This window comes from Xyrauchen texanus, chromosome 21 (genome assembly GCF_025860055.1).
Source record: "Xyrauchen texanus isolate HMW12.3.18 chromosome 21, RBS_HiC_50CHRs, whole genome shotgun sequence".
NCBI lineage: Eukaryota > Metazoa > Chordata > Actinopteri > Cypriniformes > Catostomidae > Xyrauchen > Xyrauchen texanus.
The window spans coordinates 36,805,772-36,831,773 of record NC_068296.1 but is presented as its reverse complement, the minus strand read 5'-3'; the positions used below and the strand labels follow the sequence as shown (position 1 = coordinate 36,831,773).

General features: G+C 39.5%; 1 protein-coding gene across 4 annotated transcripts in view; it reads right to left on the bottom strand.

The window, feature by feature from the left end:
• dmxl2 (Dmx-like 2) overlaps positions 1-26,002 on the bottom strand; it is an 85,469-nt gene that overhangs the window by 40,924 nt on the left and 18,543 nt on the right. For all 4 annotated transcript variants that reach the window (XM_052151956.1, XM_052151958.1, XM_052151957.1 and 1 more), the window contains exons 5-18: positions 20,191-20,338; positions 18,707-18,773; positions 17,361-17,533; positions 17,092-17,269; positions 12,270-12,444; positions 11,993-12,196; positions 11,278-11,540; positions 8,675-9,380; positions 7,838-7,959; positions 7,645-7,734; positions 7,403-7,514; positions 6,847-6,966; positions 5,965-6,195; positions 3,750-5,423 (exon numbers count right to left, since the gene is read on the bottom strand). In XM_052151956.1, coding sequence (XP_052007916.1) covers positions 3,750-5,423; positions 5,965-6,195; positions 6,847-6,966; positions 7,403-7,514; positions 7,645-7,734; positions 7,838-7,959; positions 8,675-9,380; positions 11,278-11,540; positions 11,993-12,196; positions 12,270-12,444; positions 17,092-17,269; positions 17,361-17,533; positions 18,707-18,773; positions 20,191-20,338 — 4,263 coding nt within the window. The remainder of the gene's footprint in view (positions 1-3,749; positions 5,424-5,964; positions 6,196-6,846; positions 6,967-7,402; positions 7,515-7,644; positions 7,735-7,837; positions 7,960-8,674; positions 9,381-11,277; positions 11,541-11,992; positions 12,197-12,269; positions 12,445-17,091; positions 17,270-17,360; positions 17,534-18,706; positions 18,774-20,190; positions 20,339-26,002) is intronic.

Here is a 26,002-nt window from a genome sequence, read left to right as displayed (position 1 = left end):
TGCAAATATTATTAAAGAGCTTTTCCTTGGTTTTAGACCTCCTTGGTTCTGGCTTTTATGCATGGACGCATTTTTAAAATGTCAATTGCTATTAGTAGTTGACTGCCATGTAATGTATGATGCCTAAAGGCATAGGGTGTCTTATTCATTGTGAAACTGTGTTTTCTTAATGGCATGAATCACACTGAAGGCCTAGACTTAAAATGCACGGGCCACCACTGTTATCATTTGTGAGTAACAAACATTATGAGCGAGCATTATTAGACAGCATATTCAATTGATAGTAACTTCCATAAACTGTTCAAACTCTAAACATGTGCTTTCTTTAAATGTGCCAATAGGCTAGCCCATATTTCCTTTTTTAAACAGGATTATCAAATGTGAATTGTGAAATACTTGGGAGCAGTGTTTCGACAACAAATATAAGTTCAGATTTTATACAATGTCATAATCTGACAAGACCATCATATTGTGAATGTGATGCACAAGTTAACATGGTGTTAACATTGCTTGAAAATGTGTACCATTTCACACCGAATAAAGAAAGTTCGAACATAAAGATGCTTGTTACTATTATTGCCGCCTAATAACTCAAATTGAAAACACAATGTTTTCCTAAAAAACTCCTGCCTCTAAAAGTTTTTTTTTTTCATTTGAGCCAAGTATACCACTTGTTTTCATCTGTACAAGGATGTCAACATTATGTTGTAATTTCATTCAGAACTCTCCAGTTAAACCGTTACACCGGAAAATGACCGGAAACCATTCAATAATGTTCCACGCTACTGTCAACTACACTCCCGCTATTGTCAACTACACTCCCGCTATTGTCAACTACACTCCCGCTATTGTCAACTACACTCATGCTATTGTCAACTACACTCACGCTATTGTAGGCTACTGTATAATGTAATTCAGTTGAATAATAAATTTTATCATGTAATTATGAGCGCTGCCGCCCTATGTGACTGTATCGCCAATGATTTTACCTTTAAAACACAATCGTGGCAATAAATATAAGTTAAATACCATGTCAAAATATATACAGTATAATATTAACAAATGACCAACAATGATCTTACAGGACACAGTCAGTAGCAGCAACAGCAGAAAATGACCTTTTGTGAATCTGCTGGATGTATTTACTTTCTACATGAATCCAAATAGACAATAAGATAAGTAAAGCTGGTCTTGAACCCGCGATATGCAGGAAAAGACAGTATCAGATGACACAAGCGCACAGCCCCTGAGCTATGAAATAAATCACTCACTCTACTGTTTTTATATTTTACATTCTTAAAATAAATTAGTGATCCAAACTAACCGAAGACATTTTTTCATAGATTTTTTTCTACAATTAAATGTCAGGAATTGTGAAAAACTGAGTTTAAATGTATTTGGCTAAGCTGTATGTAAATATCTGAGTGGAATTGCACTGATTCTTTACAGCATTCTATGTGCGATTAGAATTGAAATGTTTCTATTTTTGTCATTTTTGATCATCAACAGACTGTAAATAACAGAAAGGATATTAAAAGAGACATTATACAAAGACAAATGGATTGTGTGGATCTCATCGTTCAACTAGAGCTGTCAGAATTTTTGCATTACCCAATTTGATTAATTTCCTTATTCGCGATTAATGCATTACCACATGTGATTTTACAGTTAATACAGCATAAACCAAACACTTCCTTGGAGAGCAGAACCTTTGTAATGTGTCGATGTGTCCGTCCGGATTCAGTACACTGATGCACACGGCACAAACACACACAATAGCCCTTCCCTGTCAGTGATAAAATGACAAAGAAAGGAGCTCTTAGTGCTATTTGATGTATAAAACAAGCCCAGATGAAACGTGTGATAGAGTGTTCAAAGTGACGCTGGTGTTGACGCTCTGATGTGAATCATGAACGCAGCTTCACGATTGCTGTAGGAAAGCGGATAGCCACAGTTTACTGGCAGATTAATATTGTGGAGGATGACAGATTAAGAGATTTAATAACCATTGCAATGAGAATACAAACTATGTGGGAGCTAGTTCTTGCAATTTTTCAAACTCCCACTTAGACTTTAGAAAATTGGTTACTTGAATTGGTGCTATTTTAAAGCATTGCCATCTTTATATTGTAGAATGCTTCGTTTGGACATTTTTTAATAAAGCATTATATTGTTACATGTTGTTTAGTTGTCTTTCCTAAAATGGAAATAAATCAATTTTGACAGGAAAAGAAGCATATAAGGTGTCAAATTTCAGCATTTTTAAAATCTGTGATTAAATCAAGATTAACTACAAAATTATGCGATTAATTGCGATTATACATTGTAATAGACTGACAGCACTACTTTAAACACACATTACATGGAACGAGTCAATCTAAACTGAAAATGTATTGATCATTAACAACAATAATAATAAACTGTAAGTGGCATACAGATTTAAACTCGAAAAGTCCAAGACGCACATTTTTCTTCAATCAAAGCTTTATTTAAGACAAAGTTTGATTTTTGACTGGCCAGCCATAATTGATCTAATGCAAACTTCGGCAATCCACCTGAGAAAAATGTCTTACTTGAAAACATGAAACGGACACCAAATTATGCGTATGCCTATTGTTTAAATATAATTTCAATAATTACACTTAAGGAATGCTGTATAAGTATTGGTATATATTTTCAGGGCAGTGTATTTTAATTATTAATTTGTGAATGGTTTAATTTACTGTTAATTTATTACTGTTAATACAAATAATTGTATATGCGAGTTCATTAAAACTTCACATGGTAGATTTCAGAACTTACCTTTTATTTAAAAAAAAAAATCAAATAATAACACAATGTGTAAATACAGTTATTAACATGCCTATACACTGGTGGCGGTGAATGTAACTCATACTCTCCTGGCGAGAACTGACGTGATTGTCGTTGTAGATGACGGATCAACTAATCTTGTTGTCATGCTGTACTTTACACATGATTACAGTTTATGCAGTAACCATAATGTTTTTCTATAAAGACATGCTGCATGATTACATTGACCCATGCAGTGAATGATGTGCATCTGCAATTCTTATTCTGTGTTGCTGATAGGATGTGACATTCAGTGCACAAGCAGCAGTGTGTCCTCTAGTGGCGAATGACTGTATAAACAGTCTTTATCTGCTGGCATGAACCAAGTAGGTATAGCTGCAGGCCAGAGATCTCCAAATCTGGGCGAATTCTCCAAATGAGGGTGAGGTAACTCCAGAAGGGGCTGGGGTTTCTCCAAAAGGGCATCACTTCCTCACATTATTAGGGTTAGGGAAAGGTTTCAGTTAGGTTAGGTTAGGGGCTCCCTATATCTTTGCTAGCGGTTTGAAGCTCCCACCCCTTTTTGTAACTCCACCTGCAGCTATATCCATCTCGCATGAATGCATTTGTGCTATAAATGATTATTCAACTATGAAAAGCTAAATCGATCAAATTATTAATGACAAATAATCAATCACCGATTATTCATTAACATCCCTAGTGCTAAACTTCTTTGCCAATATACTACTCAATCACTGGTGAGTGAAATCGGAACATTTACCAGCCAGTGGCTAACCAAAGTCATTTGAAGTAACATGGCATGGAATTTGGTCTCATATGTGAGTGATTTACATGAATTGTAAAGGTTAGCATATAGAATAAAAGATTGACCTTGGGATTTGAGAATCAATATCAAGATCGTTCAAATGAATATCGCGATTAATCGTGTTTAAACTCACCTGTGTACTTCTTATCTGTAGATCCCACTTCTGCGCTGGTTGTTGCCACAGTATCAGCGAGAGCCACAAGGAACATCTGCTCAAGGCGTGTGAGTCCTGGCAGGCTAGAGTGCATGAGATGTGAAGACAGCACTTGTGCGTGCTCGGGGCCGAAGTACGTGGGGCCATACTGTGACAGGTTAATCACGCGAGACTTTTTCTCTGGTTTGTCTGCAGCGAAGCTCACAAAATCATCGGTGGTCACGGCCTGCACCTGAAACAGATCGGCATACTGCTCCTCTGGTTGTTTCTGCCTCTCGCGCTCCACCCCCTTTCCGGTTTTTCCCACCTCCTCTCCCGCTTTGTAAGAGGTGTCCAAGTCAGCAGAAAGCAGGGCATATAAAGGAAGCGGTGGGATGGAGTTGATTTCGGTGTAATCTCGCCCACCATCTCGCCCAGCAACTATAGTGTCCTTTGCAGTGCTGCCCGTAACGCTGATGGTTCGGGATAGATGTCTTCTAGCTCCGCCCTCACCCGCCTCCACATCTCTTACCACTGCAACTTCACCGGCAATGCACTTGACCAGGTGAGCTAAAATGGCCTTGGCCCGTCGTACTTTTCCGAGGTCCATCAGCTCCAGCAGCTGGGTCGGGTGGTACTGTGGCAGGGTGGGTGACAACGAATGTGCTGCCTCAAACAAACCGCCATCTTGAATCACGGCAGGGGGACGAAATGCATCGTCGATTCCTGCATTGCTCTCGAAGACACTCTTAGATCGCCCTCGACCCTCATTTAACACAGAAACCAAGCGACCTCCGACGCCATCTGGCGAGGATACACTGTTGTCCTCGGAGACTCCTGGTTTTTCATCCTGCCTCCACTGAGCGTAAACCTGCATCTCACAGTCCATGCCCACCACCAGGATGCCATCACGCACCCAGGACAGAGACACCGGAAGTGACGGGGTGCCGTCTACGGAAGAGACAAGGTTTACGGACCTCAGTAACACCCAGCGAGAGCGAATGCCCTGCTTTATACTGCCCCCTAGAGGCAGGGTTACCGCCATGCCATCTTTTACTCCTGTCTGCTCGGTGACAACCCCTGAGATGCGTCCGTACATAAGGATGTTGGATCCAACCCCAACCGTCAAGATGTGTGACCCATCTTCTTTAGACAGCCAATCAAGGTGCACAAAGTGCTTGATATTGGGACTATCTTTGGTTACAAACAGATCCGACTTGCTATACACAACCAAGTTGCTATCGACGCTAACACGAGGATCCAGAGTTCTCGCAGGTTTGCTAAAATCATCAAGGTGAATGGTCTGTTCCAGAACCCACTCTGAACCGCCTGTCGACTCGCACTCGTAGATTGAAACAAGCATGGAGAAGTCCTTAGACACCCTGATTTCATTCCCAGGCGTCAACTGTTTAAACGATACCGCAAGTCGGCCAGAGTAAGAGCAGCTGACCGCGACAGGGCGGCCCGCTACTGACACAGAGCTGTCGTTGTCTTCTTCATCTTTTAAGAGGCTCCAGGGCTCCCAGCAGTATGAATGTGTCCCTTCTGGGTTCGGTGCTGACAAGTCCATATCAACCCCACAGCGCCAGAACCGGACACGCCCATCAGAACAGGTGGTCACAATCAGGTACGGAGCCAAACATACAGGGTAGATTGATGAGGAGCTCAAGTGACCTTTGAAATCACAAAAACACAATGCAGTTAGTAACCACAGGAAGCTGTCACAGTTGAACACAACAGCACAATCCATCAATATACACACTCAATAGAACATGCAAGACAAACAACTGAATCACAACAGGACAAATTTGAGTGATTCACTTGAATTTAGTTCTGAATTCTGAAAATGATATGATGTTTCCTTTGTCATTTTTCAAGTTGATAGACCAGGGTCACTATTTACGGTCATTATATGGCAAATAAGCACTGTAAAGTCTTTGTAAATCTTTATTTCATGGAAGAAAGTCAACTGGGTTTCATTAGGGTGAGTAAATAATTGTACTATTATTTAATGTATTTTTGGGTGAACTATCTCTTTAAAACTGTGCACCTTTAATGTCGAGGTGATCATGTTTTATCAGTCCAAAGGCTAGTGAAGGTACTGATCTGCTGTCATTTATCTAAACACAAAAGGGCTAACAAAAGTTGAACTCATATAACCGCAACATGGTAACTATGGGGCAGTTCTATGCAGTGTATGAGTCTGTGATCATACCTGCAGAGGGTGTGGCTCTGATAAGCTCCACCCCTGGCGGCAGGTCTAGCCGCTGACTGTACACAAGTTTAGAGCTGAGGATGAGTTTGCTGGCAGACTGCAGGTTGGCTGAAGAGGAGGAGCGAGGCAGTGGAGTATGACCCGGTGTAATGTCAGGGGATGAGTCAGCATTGTTCAGACTCACAGGAACCGTCAGCTGGTTCTGGAACACGCAGTCATTGACTGGCTCTTCTGAAGGGTTAACAAGACAGAAAACAGCTATGCCATGTGACTACTAATTACCTGATGCAAATAACAAGGACACTTATTTTATTGTAGATCACAAAAATTTAAGATTCAAGTCAACGTGACATTTTTAATACACATCCCTTGTCTTATTTTGCTGAATTCATTAGTAAATGTTATTCTAAAGAATATAAAAATGTTTGTCTTTGCAATGCCTCTGGAACAACTTTTCTTTTGGCTGATGCAACAGATCCCTTTTACTTTTTCAATTCTCCCCCTTCACCTTTTGGCTCCAATCTGGTGTGTGACGCCTACTCTTCATGATTCAATCAATTCCCAATGGATAAAATCAAGTGCAACCCTTTATTTTTTCTAGTTGTACATCCGGTTTCATTCTAAAATGTCAGATTATATCAAATAGTTTGTAAAAGACATTTCAAGTTGGCTTTAACAACAGGCAGAGAGACAGACAGATGATATAGATGCCCAAGGTGTAAACTAGAGCTTCATTTCCTCTATAAATTATTTCCATCTCTGAAAGGAAATAGTTCGAGGATGCATCATCTTTCCAATCATGAGACTCTCTTCACAGTTTCCTTAATTAGCGCTCTGCTGTCAGCTGTGTCATAATTTCACAATTAACCACATCATACACACCCACACACGCCTGTTCTGAGCGCAGATGAAGATGCCACATCTGCAACACAGAGTTACGATTCCCAGCCTTCTCAATCACCACCAGGAAGAACTTCTCCGAGAAAGGAGGGGGCTGGTACTCTAAAAAAAGAAAAATTGAATGACATGTTCTGTAAAAACTGTGTTTTTGTCGGACCCCGTTTTTTATCAAACAGTATGTGCATTAGGTTAAAGGAGGGGAGGAATCAGGAATGGAAATGGGAACAAGAAAGAAAAGGAACAAGGAAATAAACAAAATGAATATATAAAAAAACGGGATGGAAAAAGAATGGCAAGGAATAGGATTGGAAAAGAAATGGGACAGGAAAGGACAGGAAAGAAAAACAGAAACTGAAAAAAAAAATTGCAATGAAAAGGAACAGAAATGGCAAGGAACGGGACAGGGAAAGGAATGGCCAGTAATGGGAAGGGAAAGAAAAAATGAAAATGGAAAGAACGAAATGGAATAAAAACAGGAATGACAAAGTGAGGCAAGGGATGGGACAGGACAGGAAAAGGACAAGGAAAGCATTTGTACCTTCTGCAGAGGGAAAGCTAGTACTGTTGAAATCTGGAAAGTCTTCGTGTGGTTTGTATCCTAGAATAAAATCCTCCTGGAACACGTGGAGCAGCTGTGTGTTTGAACCACACTAGGACGACACAAAAACACTTATGAATGCACACAATTCGGACACACTCAATTTAATGCTGCATAAAAGCAAATAGGTTAAAAATGCTACTATTGTGTCTGGCATGTGCGCACACTCCTTTAGTCCTCACCTGGTTAGTTATGACATCCAGCTCTATGATGCAGCCGGGTCGGGCAGTGGACTGCTGACTGACAATGCTGAACACTTCGCCCACCAGTTTCTACATACACGACAAACCAACACACTTAAGTGATCTACAGTATTCAGCATATCAAAATGTTATTTTGATTAAATATAATTGAGAATCTTTGAGAAGTTCTTACTGAAGTCTCTGGGTCAGAGAGTTCATCCAGAAGTTTGCGGGCGTCCACCACGGCCTGATACAGACGCAGGCTTTTACCGTCAGACGCCACAAAGCATGCACTTGCTGAGTTACAGTACGTTCCTGACAGAGAAACACAAAAGCTATTAAATAAATAACATAAAACAATACAACATTTTATTTCAAGATGATTAATGCTTGTCCGTTAAAAATATGGCCCCTGGGTACTGGGATGTTCTAGCTGATTGGCAGGGCATCCTGCTTGGATGCTAGGGCACTACAATGTGCTTGGTAAAGTGCTTCAAGTTGTTGTGGTTGCCCAAGCATTGATAGTGTGCTTGACTGTCAGGGCATTGCTGTTTTTGCCAAGATGTTTCTGAGTGGTTGCTTGGGTGTTGGCTAGGCGATTACTAGGCCATTGCTAGATGGTATGTATGCATTTGCTTCTAGGGATTCTCCAATCTGGATTGTTTCCAGCTGATACCTATTAAATATTTTCTTGTCATCTGATCGGCCGACACCGTTCACTAGGTTGATCTTTTACCTTTTATCAGGAGCTCTATTATAACTGGTTAAATGTAAGATTTCTGCTCATTGTCATCGTTAAATGAATTTCCCCGTTGGTGACACCATAACTGTTCACTAGTTTTTTCTGACAAAAACTGTAGGTTTGTTAACTGATAATCAAATAAACACAAACATATTCTTTTGGCCATAACATAATTAGTATTTGGTAACTTGTAATTGGTATTGGCCAGAATGTCAATGGCATCCATAACATAAATGTCAGTGAGTGCTTATGAGGCTACTCAAGAAACCAGTGTAATGTTAAACTCACCAAGCACAGAGCTGGGAATGAGTGTAGGCAGCCAGGCCACATTGGAGAAAGCAGAAGTGTGGAGCGAGTTGATTCGCGCTAGTTCGGACACGCCCCCCGTGCAGGAAAGTGGGCCGATGTGATCGACTCTCCAGAGGATCAGCTCACTGTAGATCGCATTTGGGTCATGGAATGTACGTGTGGCTGCATTCCGCATTTGTTTCCGTGGAACGTTTCTCATTGGCTGTACATGCTGCAGAGCCACGTCCCCATTCTGATCTCCATCAATGCTCCCAGGCCCAGAGGATGGAGTCAACAACGCATTGTGGTGCGATGATGTCAGCAGCAAAGGAAGAACCGTGTGGCAAGCCAGATCGTTGAGATGGAAACGGTGTCCGCAGTAACGGAACTTGTGGGAGACAGTGAGGACGTTTGAAAAGGCGGACTTCTCCGCAAACGTGACAGCCCATTGGTTGAGCGAGCCGTCCACGTGTTTGGACACCATCATGACGGCAGGGCCAATGACAGCGGCGAGAGAGTGTCCGAGAGAGCAGAGCCCCGCAGATGCAGACGTGCTCTGAGCAACAAGCCGCTCGCTTCTCTTCTCCTCCAGAGTGCTGTAGCTGTCCTGCTCTGTAAATGTGCATGCATACATCATGATATTTTTACTGAGGGAGTTAGCATCACCCGTGGGGAACGCCACAGGGATACGAGATGAGAACGATATCTGAATGAGAGGAGGTAAAACAAAACATTGAAATATTTTAGGTATTTGAAAATAATAATTAAACTGAGAATATATGATTATTCATTAGTGTTTGTATTTTTTTCCTCATCAAGTTGCCTAGCCTAACAGCAGCCTCTAAATTAATGAATAAATATTAGGGCTATCGAGTTAATTCAGTGTGATTAATAATTAAAAAAATTACATAATACAAAAATGTATGCAATTATCATTCACTGGACTGTAATAAGTCATTTTCAATTAATTACAGCAATTCAAACATGAAGTACCACCTTCGCGTTTTTATGCATGTCAGATTATTAGAGATTATTAGTGCAGTCAGTCGAATAAAACATTTAATCAAGATTAACCGCAAGATTTTGGCATAGATAATCACGATTAATCACATGATTTTGCCGCAGCTAAGCGCATGAATGTGTCATAGGCAAGCACGATTAATCACACGATTTGTCATAGGCAAGCGCAATTAATCACTCGATTTGTCATAGGCAAGCGCGATTAATCGCATGAGCGTGTCATAGGCAAGCGCGATTAATCGCATGAGCGTGTCATAGGCAAGCGGGATTAATCGCATGAGCGTGTCATAGGCAACCATGATTAATCGTTGATTTTGCCATAGTTAATCGTGATTAATCGCTGATTTTGAAAGTGCCAACATTTGACTCTGTATATACTTTTCTTGTGATGCATTTAGTTCCTTTTTAGAAAATATTTTTTTTTTTAACAAAAAATGGTTTATAAACATTTCCAAAACAGTATAAAGATAGAAATGCACTAAAATAGCAATTCAAATAACATTAAACATTTCTCAAAGTCTAAGTGGGAGGAACTAGTGCCCATGGTTTGCGTATACATTGCATTGTTCATTCAATCTCTTAAATCCTCCTCCTCCACAATATTAATCGTGGCTATTAACTTTGCTACAGCGATAGTAAGGTCGCATTCATATGATTTGCGCAGTTTTGAACTCCACATGAAAAGCGCTTGCAGAGAATGTGTTGTTTTGCTCTACGTAAATTATACTTTAACCGAATAGTCTGGTAAGATGGAAGCACAAAAGAGCACAGTGGAAACATTTATGCTTCACTCCAGCAAGTTATGTGAATATAGCTTTTCACATGTCCCGTTTGGATTTGGATTGTACAATTTGACATGGAATTGCTGTTGTGTGTTTATGGTGTGTGTCAGAGTAATGAGATCTCATACATCTCAAAGATTCCACTCTATTCCAACCAGTGTTTAGATCTCACACGGGGCAGAATGTAATATCAGAATCGAATGTGAAAATTGGTAAATGTGTTATTTGATTTAACATTTTCTTTAAACCGTTAAACATTTTAAATTAAATCGCATTCAATTAATATGGGCCACCCTTTATGATTAATCCTCTAAATGTGCTCCATCTCCTCATACTGTCTCTGGTTAGCTTTAGCTGTATGTATGTATGTATATATATATATATATATATATATATATATATATATATATATATATATATATATATATATATATATATAGTAAAGTACATTTCAAGAAAATTACTTGGACTTCAAATCAACTGCAGTAACAGTATTATGCATAATCCATAAGTCTCTTTTTTATAATAACTTTTAATAGTCCTAAATGTTTTGAAATTTTTGTATTTACTTTTGTAGTCTATTCCATTCTGTGGTGCTTCAGTTGTTTTTGAATGCTAGAATGCCTCCTATATGTGAACACACCTTAACAAACGCTGAATCCGATCGGTGTGGATTGGACATTACCCTAAATCAGCATCTTTAACAGACAATCCACCAAATAAACGATTTCAAAAATGTGTAACTTTGTTGATCCATACTTTAAACAACAGTAATGTCTGAACATTACACCTGCGTCCTACCTGAACCTGTCTGAAGATTCCAGGTATAAACTCATCCAGGTATTTGACGTGCCAGACGAGAAATGAGCCGTCGTGAGGGTGGATGGTGAAGAGCATGTCAGGACTCTTGTTCCACTCTAAGATGAGAGCTTCCAGCTTGCGCTCCAGCAGAACTGAAGGCAGGTGAACACTGCTGTTGGAACCTGGAGACGAGGCTTTAGTGCTGCCCTCCTGATCTGCCTCCTCATGCTCTGACGAGCCCTTATCAGACATGTCATCCAGATCTATAATACAAAAAGCACAGCGTATATTGTAAAGACAAAACAATGCATCTTTATCTTTATGCTAATGTACTCCTAAAACCTGGGCAATTAAATTTTAACACATTTACATATTTAAAAGTTTACACATTTACAAATAAAAAGTCTTTTTCGTTCAGGCAAATGGACCAAAAATACTGATGATGACTCGTGTTGTTTGCCATGCAGTTGCTCGGGTATTCTAGGTGGCTGTTAGGGCATTGATAAGTTGTTGGGTCTTTAAGTCTTTATGATATTCTGGTCTAAGGGATTTTTCAACTTTAGTCTGTTAGTTGTAGGGGCTGTGTTGAAAACTAAATTATGAGCAACAGTAATATTGATGATTGCCTTAGCAAACACTTGTAAATATTCAGATTTACAGGAAACAGAACATTATTAACTTCTTAACCAGTAGGAATGCTATTAGACATTTATACCAAAGTCAAACTTGGCCATCGTGTCCTGCTCCAAGTCTTCAGTAACCTGTTCCAGGTGCTGCTCAGAGAGTTTGTGCAGCTGTTGCATGAACAGATCCATGGAGGTGGTGAAACTTAGATCTTTATTATTCAGCCAGTGAACCACAAAACCTCCAGTTACGTCCTCAGAGAACAGGCCCGATCCTGCCAGCGCTGCGGGGATATCTGGTGACAGGGAGAAATATTATGCCTCAGTCAATGGGTGTATGTGAACCAATAGTTGTCTGAGTGTGTGTACCTGTGTTAGGGTTGATGCTGGCAGAGATGTGGAAGTGGCAGAGGGCGTTGGCGTGGTGCGAGATGTGCCGGTGGGTTTCGTGGGAGCCCATCTGGCTGGGCAGCAGTTCAGTGTGGGCCACCAGTGCAGATGATCTTCTGCGACCCCTGCGCAGGTGCTTGAGGTGGTGGATAGACTGAACACAGACACAAACCACAACTATCATAAACACTCACAGAAACGATTAGAGCAGAAATCTGCACATTGGAACACCAGTCATTTACAAAGTCCTCCATATTCCTTTACGCTATTCTCAGTGGCATCCACGCACAACTCACCACGTGCTTCACCGAGAGCGAGAACGACATTATGGTGACCACAAGGAGTTTAACCCAACGTGACTCTACCCACCCAAGAAACCGGGCCAACTGGTTGCTTAGGAAGCCTGAATGGAGTCAGCACGCCTGGATCTTTACTTGCTGAGCTCCCCAGGACCCCTTTGCATGTTTTATTAAACATTTTGTATAATATGATAATGGATTTTTGCTGTCATTTCAACTACTGCTCAGATTTTTTTTGGATATTGTAATGGTAGCTAGCTGGTACGTGTTGTACAGTGTGTGTAAACCAATGATGCTTGGGGCTGTAGCCTCCTCATTAGTGTGCCCACCTCTCGTGCATCAATGACTTATTTTAACACAGAGATAGGTAGGTCTATTACTAAAATCAGTTGAATTTAGCATCCATTGTTTCATTATATGCCAATGGTGTGAGTCCAAATGTAAAAAAAAAAAAAAAGAATGGTGCTTTTGGAGCAGTGGCTTCTTCCTTGTTGAGCAGTCTTTCAGGTTATTTCGATATAAGACTCGTTTTACTGTGGATATAGATACTTGTCTACCTGTTTCCTCCAGCATCTTCACAAGGTCCTTTGTTGTTGTTCTGGGATTGATTTACACTTTTCGCACCAAACGATGTTCATCTCTAAGAGACAGAATGCGTCTCTTTCCTGAGCTGTATAATGGCTGCGTGGTCCCGTGGTATTTGCATACAATTGTTTCTACAGATGAACATGGTACCTTCAGGTGTTTGTTTATTGTTCACAAAGATGAACCAGACTTGTGGAGGTCCACAATTGTTTTACTGAGGTCTTGGCTGATTTCAGAGTTTGAAGGTAGGCCTTAAAATACATCCACAGGTACACCTCCAGTTCAGTACACCTATCAGAAGCTAATAGGCTAATTGGCTAAATGTACAAGCCGTTTAAAGGCACAGTTAACTTTGTATACTTCCGACCCTCTGGAATTGTGATATAGTCAACAAAAAGTGAAAAATCTGTCTGCAAATGGTGTAAAATTTGTGGTTAAAAATGTGAACCCTTTGAAATTACCTGCATTTATGTATACTTCTGGTTTTATCTAAAATTACAATAATGAACAAACACTATCTATTTTAACTAATAAAACATAAATTATTGTATTGTTCTTGTACATATTGAATGCATCATTCAAACATTCACAGTGTAGGTTGGAAGAAACTATGTGAACCCCCTAGGCTAATGACGTCATCTAAAGCTTATTAGAGTCAGGAGTTGGCAAACCTGGTATCCAATTAATGAAACGAGATTGGAGATGTGGGTTACAGCTACTTTGGCTTATAAAACACACTCAAGTTATCTCTAAGAGCTTAGAAATGCATCTGTCCACAGTTAGACAAATTGTATATAAATGGATACGATAATAGTACTGTGAAGTGGCCGTCCAGCCTAGATGACTCAAAAAGGCACTGCACAGAATGCTCAATGAGGTAAAAAAAATAAAAAGACAGCTAAATACTTTAAGGAAACATTGGAACTGGTTAACATCTCTGTTCATGAGAGTTTATCAAGATATCCTAAAGCAGTGGTTCTCAATGTGTGGGGGGAAGGTATTGTAAGGGGGCGCTGAAGACTGACCTATTCTCAAATCACTTTCACACATTCAGCAAAAATAGTGACACGCAAGAACCAATATGCACAATTTCTTCACCTCTGCCTTTTCATCTGCCTTGTTTAAACTTTGGGCATGCACCACAGCACAAATAGCACAGAGCATGTAGCAGTGTCAGGTGTGTTCTTGATGCGCTTTTCTAAACAAAGACGTCTCGTGCGCGCCAGTTTCAAATGGGGGAAATCGATGAATTAACACTAATATTTCTGTCAGTCGCTCACACAACTCTATCAATACATGCAACAATCGAGGTGCAGTGTAAATGTCTCCACTGAGAGAAACACGTTCTGCTACTTAAATCCAGATGGAGGATTTGGTTTGAAATGTGTCCATGCCCAGGAGTTGCTCCTGCAGCAGTATCCCTTTTTATTTATTTATTTATTTTTCCATCTTTTTTGTATGATTTGAAAGTGTATAGGCATAATTATGTAATACAGAAAGTATACACAATATAACAGAACAATGAAGACATTATTACAAATGTTCATTCATTCAGATTCTTTTTCAGTCAAGTGTAACTTTTCATTCGGTTTTCATAGTATTTTTAAATGAAAGTTTTTGTAGTTTAAAAGGGGGGCGTAACCAAATACATTTCAGAACCACTGTCCTAAAGAATAATGTCAGGGTGGCAGTGTTGAGTGATGCAGCAGGACAATGACCCAAACATCAAAGTAACTCCACTACAGAATGACTTCAAAAAGAGTAAATCCACCTTTTGGAGAAGCCCAGATAGAACCCAGACATTAACTCAATGGAGATGCTGTGGAATGACCAGAAGAGAGTCGTTCACACCAGATATCCTAAAACTATGGCTGAGCTGAAGCAGTTCTGTCAAGACGAATTATCCAAAAATCCTTTTGAACATTGTGCAGGTGAATCCGCATCTACCGGAAATGCTTGGTTGAAGTTGTTGCTGCCAAAGGAGGATTGACCAGTTATTATATCCAAGGGATGTGTTCGATGAAGGCTTGAGAGATGGTGGTGGTGGTGTAGTGGTCTAAGCACATAACTGGTAAACTGGTAATCAGAAGGACACTGGTTCGAACCCCACAGCCACCACCATTGTGTCCTTGAGCAAGGCACTTAACTCCAGGTTGCTCCAGGGGGATTGTCCCTGTAATAAGGGCTCTGTAAGTCGCTTTGGATAAAAGCGTCTGCCAAATGCGTAAATGTAAATGTTGTGTTGTTAGTTTAAGCACATTGTGTTTGTCTATACTTGTGACTTTGACGAAGATGAATCACATTTTATGACCAATTAATGCAGAAAACTGCATAATTGTTACTCCATCATAAAATAATATACAACATTAGTTAAGATGATCTTAAAAATATGAAACATTATCAAGAAACCCAGCCCACATTTTTTTATTGCAATGACCTTGCTGGTTTCGTGCAACAGCAAATATATGAGCACAACCAGTGAATGAACTACTATTATGAGATGGTCTCTACTCTTAGATGGTCTAAGTAAACCGGTCTGGGCAAGAATGAGCTGCAGTGTGGTTCAGACTTAATGCCACAAGTCAAAAGTCTGGTTATGCAATTGTCGTCTGTTGTTTGCTTGAAGACAAAAGGCTTTAGTGTGCTAGTTTTTAGTTTTCACACATACAGCTGTGAGGGGGAGGAGATCTGATGCGAGGAAAAGGAGATGATTCAATACTTCTCATTTGGCAATACTTTGGATTTAGTCTAGTAGCCATTTATTTGATTTGATTATTTAATATTTCAAAATATCCTTTTTTTAATGAATATTTAGCCTTAATGTCTAATTATCTGAGATGTTTATCATAGTGCAAAATTCAGCTGTTGCAGCAGGAGACCCCCATAATAAAATTCTTAGAAAATCTGTAACTATATGAAATTATATTACTTATATAGTTTATAGTTCATTATATTTATAATATTTATATTATGCATTAGTAACATTTTATGTTTACATTTATTTAATAATAAAAACCAAATCAAACACAGCACATCTGTTTTTCTGCGCATGAGATGAAATTTGTGGAGCGAGCACAGAACCGCCTCATGTGTGCTCAGAACAGAGATGCTCACGGGCAGAACGTGCAGATTGATTACATCACAGCCCTTTGTGGTTTAATATTCACACAAGGTCATGATTTCAATGGATCATTTAGCCCTATACAATGCAAAAGAAAGACTCTGTTTTTCAGTCATTTCGCAGCACATTCTCTTTTTATAGTATTACATCCAATTCAGCCTCACAAACTTGTGTATCATTCTTTTACTGGAGATTCAGTAGCTGAAAAGCGTTGCAGGAAATACTGGTGCAATTCAAAACACAATCATCATATTTTTATTTGAGCATACTGTAAAGCCGTAGTGTGTGTACATCAGTGTCAGAAAGGCTCAGGGCAAACTAAAGCAACCCAACAAGTGACAAAAATGCCTGAACCGTTGTTAAAATATGGGGGCAAATTCTGTTAAAGGAGTAGTTCACCCAAAAATGAAAATTCTCTTATCAAGTTCTTCTTCTGGTTTTTTTTCCCCTTCATGGATACTGCCACCTACTGGGCTGTTTTGCAAATATGATTTATTTATCCTTTTTTTTTCCTTTCTCCTCACTGTCCAGTAGGTGGCGATATGCACAAAGAATGTTAATAGCCAAAAAACAGAAGAAATCTCGCGAATGCGCATAGGAGGGCTGTTTAAAGTCGATTTGTAGTGAAAAAGGACTTCAATATGGATCTGTTTCTCACCTACACCTATCATACAATTTAAAATGTAATGCATTATACTACTTTTTGACAAACAAAAAAAGTAATGAAATGAACTAATTATTTTGTATTCAGATTACACCCAACACTGTACTGGCTGGTGCGTTTCTGCACACTGACCTCCAGAGCGTGCTGTATCTTGTCTTTCTGAGCGGTGTTTGGCAGAGACGAGCTGAAGCTGGTGCTGTTGTCAGAGATCTGCCCCCCCAGCAGACTGTCCTCGGGCAGAAGGGTCTCGCTCCACACACGGCAGATGCCATCCGCACAGGACGTCAACAACACGTTACACACTGAGCCCCTGCAACACGCACGCAAAATTGCATTAATACATGCATTGACTCACATTGAGAGTGAAAGAATATGTGATTCTGTTGGGGTGTTGAACATACTTGGGCATGTATTTACTAGTGTTCCTCCACGAGAATCCTGTGACTGTACGCGGATGAGCCAGATACACGAATGAGAAATGAACCGCTGGAGCCTTTTTATCCACTACATCTGGCATCACCACTGCAGACTTCCAGCCTGTGGTCGGATACCAGACCTTAAGCAAACAGTCATCCTGAGAGAGAGAGAGAGAGAGAGAGAGAGAGATGAGGTTGTTGCACCATTGTATTTTCACATTGATTCACACTTGCTGAAATGTGCGAATCACAAGCTTTTCTTGTTCAGAATGTGAAAATAACACACAACAAGTGTGACTGAATTTCCTGCCTGACAAAACACACTGACCAATATTGTGAACATTCAAGGAGAAGGACATATCTAGTACATGGGGGATGCTTCAATAGAGTGTAACTATGCCAACCCACTTTTTCAGCCATTTTTCCAATACTGTAGATTTTGTTTCCGTAGGGATTTCATAAAATCCTTCATAAAAGAGTTCTAAGCCATGAATCAAACCAATCAGCTCCAAGGTGAATAACAACATTACAAACTTTGGTTTGAAGCAAAAAAAAATATTTATAAATCAGACAAAAAAAAAAACAAAGGTACAGCCAAACTGTATGCCCATGAAGCATTAATAATGAGATAATCAAATTAAAACATTCTGGTTGTTGATTAGAGTTATAGAAACAATATCTTTTAATGCTGTTGCAAAATATAATCAAATATAATCAAATATATAAGTAGTTTGAGATTGTAGAGAGAGTGGTCGCTGCAGAGCTCTTCTGACGCACTTTGTAGGTTGCAATTCTCTGATTGGTGGATCTTTCTCTTTAGGATCATGGGTAATGTAGTTCCTCACCAGTAATTAAGCTATGACACATTTGTTTTTAAATGTATTTGAAATGACATAGACTGATGGCTTCAACATAAGCATGTTTTATCTTTAAACTGTCCAGGACAGTTTCATTGGCTTGATAAACATTCACGTGAATTTGTATATAATGTGTGATGGTTTGGAGGACAAAGTGTGTTATGGTAATTATATTTTGAAGAAAAGGTTGGAAAAGATCAATTAACTGAATTAAACAACATTCATTAACATGAACAAACAATGAACAATACTTTTACAGCATGTATTAATCTTGCAATCTTATTGTAAAGTGTTACCAATTGTTTTCAATACAACTTCAATAAATTATGAGCTGTTCACATTAATATCACATGAATTAAAATAGGATTGACTTTAAAATCATTCTAGGTGACAAACATTTCCTTAATTAAAGAATCACATACAGCATATACTATACTGTGTGTGTGTGTGTGTGTGTGTGTGTGTGTGTATTACCTTGCCAGCGGTTGCGAAGTATTCTCCATCAGGAGACCATTTAGTGATCTGGACAGCAGCAGCAGTCCTGAGACAACACACACACAAATCACAGAGCACTTAACACACACATAAAGGTATACATGCGTGTGCACACGTGATTGCTACACGTGCTGAAGAACAGCCCATGTTACACCTGCAGTGTGAGTGTGTCAGTGATTTTGAGAAAGAAGATCCACTTCCACTTCTCATTTCCTTGCTATTGTTTCTGCTCTGCAACAGTTTATAAGCAGACACAGATGTGGCTGTACCTACAGAAGCACAATGGGCCAGAATGTTCCAGACTGCATTATTCCCTAAAGTCCACTTATAATATTACTCAAGTAGTTACTCAACCAAAAGCAGTCCTACTTTAGTTTTTACCCTGTCTCTAACCCTTAGAATTAAACAGGCTGTTTTTGTTACAGTCTCTTTAAGACTTCAATATGTAAATGAGGTCTGTTATTATTGGCTGACCTCAATTAGCATAGGTCAGCATAGTTCATTGTTCAGCAGGGTGGGCCAAGTTGCTGAATACTGAATAGGTGTTGATTTGTAAAAAGTGGGCAGTCATATGATGATGTATTCATGGTTTAGAATTATATCTGCATGTTTTCTGAACGAGTTTGCAACTTAATTTTAATAAATTATCTGGGAAATTCTCAATTGTAAATATTAGCGCATAACTACTCTTCCACGAACAGGACAAATGGGGGGGGTCGTTGTTAAACAGCGCTGTTCTGGGCCAGTTGGCATGGTTAAGGTTTCTTTTTCCACTGCGATGCTGCTAAATCAGGAATATATGTAACAAATACATCAAGTGGCGATGGCATGAGAGGCTAGCATTATAGCGAGTCTGTTATGGAGGATGATTGCATATTCTAGTTTTAGGACTGCTTTTTCCATCTGGTTTTTACTCTGCTTAAGCACAGTAAAGACACACACAGCAAGTGTAAAAGATGAGAGGTTTAGCATCATATGCTGAGGGGTTGTGTATGCCAGACTAGCTAAATATACTGCTAATATCTATATATCAAATGAGAGTTAATGAGCTAGCATAATCTATCTCCCTGACTAGTTAAACAGTCATCATAAAATCATGAAGAAAACATACACATACACTAACTTTATCCAAATATCAGCGAATTTGGCCAGCTACCTACATCCAACCGAGTTACCTTGGTGTTGGCAAATAGATAATCTTGATTTGCCACGTACTAAAACCATTCCACCAGCACGGTTCTGCATGGTTAGCTAACTGTGTAAACAAATACAGGTATATAAATGTTGAAGTGTACTTAATGTTTACAAAGTAGATCAGTATTTCCAAAATGTCAGAAATATCTTGTTTACATTATAAGACCCGTTTAGCTCATCAAATGTGCCCTAACATGTAGCAAACCGGACAAGCAGCATCAAAGAATTATATGAACACTGAAATAGAAAACGCCTGAAGCTGCACTCACTTGCACTGCCAGACACATTTCCAGTCACTGAGTACAAGTTCATGAGCTCTGTCATCAGTCAGATGACTGTCATCTTCCTCTATCAGCACGTCACTGGTGGGAGGAGCCCACAACTGCAAACACTCAGTGGATGCCAAGATACGATTACCTGCAAGAGAGAGAGACATAGAATTAATTAAAATTAAACACACACACACACACACACACACACACACACACACACACACACACACACACACACACACACACACACACACACACACACACACAGGCCTAATTGTGGTCCATGAATCTGATTGGAAGAGAGTTGTTCCAAGACTGCTGACAGCTAACACCATCAGCACTGGGACACTTTACTGTTTGTCACTCCACTTGTGTTCATGGTGCTCCAAACTAAAATATGAGATCAGTGCAGATGTGTAAAAGCAGCTAGATGTGTGAATTTTCATTCATCCTTGTAGAGTCACAAAAAGACAGAGTAATCAAACACGCTGATTTTGGAAGAAGACATAAATTTTCAACTAAGCTTTTCTGTTCACGTCACTGGCTACCTGTAGCTGCATGCAACAAATGTAAGGTTTTGACTCTGGCTTTCATGACATTTCTTACTTTAATCGACTCCTCCAGGTCTATGTCCCAACTCGGTTTCTGCGGTCAATGAACGAGCGGCGCCTGGTGGTCCCATCACAAAAAGGCACAAGGTCCATTACACTATCATTCATTTTCTCTGTTTCTCTGTGGTGGAATAAGCTTTAACCTCCACACGATCTGCTAAAACCAACTCAACATTCAAGAACCATCTGAAAACACATCTATCCCGTGAGCACTTAAACAATCCACACAAACAGCACTTATTAAGGCCCTTTGCTAAATGACTAAATGTAAATGTTTTGGTGTCAAAATAAGAGTTCCCAAGTAAATCTATAAGAATTCAGATGGAAGCATCACTTCACGATCGGAGCGGATTACACTACAGCTGAGGAATATAGTTAAACTAATAGCTGCAGCATTACTGTTCAGCACTGCAACAGATGCAGGTAATCACATGCGCTCTCGCTCTCTCTCTCTCTCTCTCTCTCTCTCTCCCCCTTACATACATGCGCACACACACACATCCTTGTTTCTCCAATAAATTGTTAGAAACAGCCCAAGCTGTCGTTAATATTTCTAAAGTGTGGTGCAGATCCTGAATCTGTGGTGTAAGAAAGTAATTCCACAAACAAAAATTATAATAATTATTTTTTATTTTTTTGGACAGTCCCTAGTTTTCTCTACTTAAGTATTTGTTTAACTGTTGTCTAACTGTTGTATGGAAGCAATACCACACTCGCAATAGTGCCATTTACATCTATCATCTATCATCACGGCTGGGGCATGAGGCCATGCAGAATCACAGCCATGTCAATTTATGGACATAAAGCACTTATGCTTGTGTGATATGAATTTAAATTTGTATAGATTGCGATACATAAATATCCATGTGCATGGTGTGGACATATACAACAAATTTCAGGCTGCCGAAGCAAATTCAATTACATTCATCTCATGTTTGGCACTTCATTAGCACTTAATATGCTTCTCATCTGACATACGCATCTGTGTTTCAAGTGAGTGCCACGCACGCTATCTCTGACGCATGCAAGTGTGCACGTGTCTAGCAGGCTTCCTGATATTTGTGTTCCAGAGACAGATCGGTGGATAGTGGGATTAGTTGTATTACTCTGGCAAACACTAACAGCACAGTCCCACTTCAGAAATATGGTATGTTGTATTTACAGTGAGGAAAATAAGTATTTGAACACCCTGCTATTTTGCAAGTTCTCCCACTTAGAAATCATGGAGGGGTCTGAAATTGTCATCGTAGGTGCATGTCCACTGTGAGAGACATAATCTAAAAAAAAAAATCCAGCAATCACAATGTATGATTTTTTAACTATTTATTTGTATGATACAGCTGCAAATAAGTATTTGAACACCTGTCTATCAGCTAGAATTCTGACCCTCAAAGACCTGTTAGTCTGCCTTTAAAATGTCCACCTCCACTCAATTTATTATCCTAAATTATTGCACCTGTTTGAGGTCGTTAGCTGCATAAAGACACCTGTCCACCCAATACAATCAGTAAGAATCCAACTACTAACATGGCCAAGACCAAAGAGCTGTCCAAAGACACTAGAGACACAAGTGTACACCTCCACAAGGCTGGAAAGGGCTACGGGGAAATTGCCAAGCAGCTTGGTGAAAAAAGGTCCACTGTTGGAGCAACCATTAGAAAATGGAAGAAGCTAAACATGACTGTCAATCTCCCTCGGACTGGGGCTCCATGCAAGATCTCACCTCGTGGGGTCTCAATGATCCTAAGAAAGGTGAGAAATCAGCCCAGAACTACACGGGAGGAGCTGGTCAATGACCTGAAAAGAGCTGGGACCACCGTTTCCAAGGTTACTGTTGGTAATACACTAAGGCGTCATGGTTTGAAATCATGCATGGCACGGAAGGTTCCCCTGCTTAAACCAGCACATGTCAAGGCCCGTCTTAAGTTTGCCAATGACCATTTGGATGATCCAGAGGAGTCATGGGAGAAAGTCATGTGGTCAGATGAGACCAAAATATAACTTTTTGGTCATAATTCCACTAACCGTGTTTGGAGGAAGAAGAATGATGAGTACCATCCCAAGAACACCATCCCTACTGTGAAGCATGGGGGTGGTAGCATCATGCTTTGGGGGTGTTTTTCTGCACATGGGACAGGGCGACTGCACTGTATTAAGGAGAGGATGACCGGGGCCATGTATTGCGAGATTTTGGGGAACAACCTCCTTCCCTCAGTTAGAGCATTGAAGATGGGTCGAGGCTGGGTCTTCCAACATGACAATGACCCGAAGCACACAGCCAGGATAACCAAGAAGTGGCTCTGTAAGAAGCATATCAAGGTTCTGGCGTGGCCTAGCCAGTCTCCAGACCTAAACCCAATAGAGAATCTTTGGAGGGAGCTCAAACTCCGTGTTTCTCAGCGACAGCCCAGAATCCTGACTGATCTAGAGAAGATCTGTGTGGAGGAGTGGGCCAAAATCCCTCCTGCAGTGTGTGCAAACCTGGTGAAAAACTACAGGAAACGTTTGACCTCTGTAATTGCAAACAAAGGCTACTGTACCAAATATTAACATTGATTTTCTCAGGTGTTCAAATACTTATTTGCAGCTGTATCATACAAATAAATAGTTAAAAAATCATACATTGTGATTTCTGGATTTTTTTTTTTAGATTATGTCTCTCACAGTGGACATGCACCTACGATGACAATTTCAGACCCCTCCATGATTTCTAAGTGGGAGAACTTGCAAAATAGCAGGGTGTTCAAATACTTATTTTCCTCACTGTATGTACACTCAGAATATAACTAGCCCTAAAGAAATAAGGTGTTAATTAAATAAAGTTAGTTTAGTTTCCCCAAAGCATCTTGAAGTTCACAAAAAATTATCAAACACAAAAAATGAAATCTCTAAACATGAAATCTGTTTTACCACCTCAAAATAAAGCACACAACAGAATATTATGAAAGCCAAAATATACGCTCCGCAATAATACATTTTTTGTGTTTATATTTATTTATTTACTATGTCTATTTTCAAATGAAGAGAAAATGATATAAGAGGAAGTAGTTTTTAAACTATTAAATTCACTGATTGGATTATCCAGAAATAGGCATTGCAATAAGGTTATTTCATTATTAACCAATTTTATACCAAGGGTCTGTTGAATGCTTGATTCTGATTGGTTGCCGGACGTTGTAAGATGTGCAATTATTTTTCAAGTAAACGCACGGCTATAAAGTAGCTCCAGGACATGACCACCTAATGGTTCCATATCACTTCGCAAAATCAAGAGCCATACAAGCTACCACAGCGTCCTTGGGCTCCCTTTCTTTCGATCTCATCACACACTCACACACCCACACACCCACTCACACACACTCACACACACTCCCACACACACCCACACACACCCACTCACACCCACTCACACACACTCCCACACACACCCACACACCCACTCACACACTCACACACTCACACACACACCCACTCACACACTCACACACACACACTCACACACACACACACACCCACTCACTCACACACACTCACACACACTCACACATACTCACACACACACACCCACTCACACACTCACACTCACACACACTCACACACACACTCACACACCCACTCACACACCCACACACACTCACACACACTCACACACACTCACACACACTCACACACACTCACACACACTCACACACTCACACACACCGCACTAAATTTAAAACTAAATTTTATTAAACTACATTTTCTGCACTCACAAATACAGGGCATATGTGATTTGGATTTGAAGCTTAAAGTTACTGCAATGATCAAACTGTCAATATTCAAAAATAAAAAACAATGACAGCAACGGTAAGAAACCTGCACCGAGCGAGCACAAACCAACAAGCCAGAAAATGAGTGCATTGGAGGAGATGAGGTAAATGCATGACTGACGTCACAGATCCGGGAGATCATTATTTTTAATGGAATTAGTTATATTGTTTCTTTCAACAGCACAAACCGGCACAAATCGAGCACAAAGGAATGCCACCGGTTTGGATAGATTTGGACGACATGGGGTGGAAAGTGACGTCACAGCCCCGAATCATATTTGTTATTTCTAAGGAATGGAAGTGTTCATTTTAACGGCACAAATGAATGACACTGGTTTGGAGCGATTTAGACAACATGTGGTGGAGAATGACGTCACCACTCCCGAATTTTTTTTTCCTATATCTAATGAAGGGAAATAGTTACAACGTTGTTTTAATGGCACAAACCATGCAAAAACTACCAGCACCGGTCTGGATCGATTTGAGCGAGATGGGGTGGAGAGTGACGTCACACAGCCCAAAAAAGAATGCTTAATATCTCAAACACCAAACCAGCACAAACGTTCATTTTTGCAGCACAAATCAGCACAAACGAATGAAATGGTTTTGGTGATTATTTAATTATATGAGGTGCCAACTTCACGGAGGTCTTGAATATAATTATATTTTGTTTTTATGCACTCGCAGAAGCATAAACAAGTGAAAAAATACACTTATATACAAAATACGTTTATATTCACGATATATTCTCTTAAAGTCTAAATATATAATATATTGCTTAAGTAAATGTATCTTGTTTTAAGGATGTTTAGACAATTTGAATACATTTGATTTATTTCCTTTAATTCAGTGAATGTCATTTAGAGGTATTTTTAAAAGATACTTTATTTTCCCTCTTTATTGTTAGTAAGCACATTTAATACAACCTTTTAACTCTGGGACACAAGATGAATAACCAGTTAAGAACTAATGATTAATCGAAGCAATAAATCACCAAATAGTCGAATAATCATTCTAATAATCGTTAGATTAGTCGATTATCAAAATAATCGTTAGTTGCAGCCCTCATATATTGCAATCATGATATTAATTTACACATATCTTAATATAAGATTTTGGTCATATCGCCCACCATTAGTGGACACAATGCAATATCTTGTCTGACCAATGCTTTACTTACATATCTGCATCAATATTGTAATATTGTATTACTATAAAATATATTATATTATGTTATATTATTTAAATTATAATATACGGAATTATCTTTTTGGGGGCCTTTATGAGCAACCATTGATATATGTGATTATTTCATTGGTACAGAATATCATGTAAATAATTTAATTAAAAATGATAATAGATTGAAAGCCCTAATATACAAGTGTCATT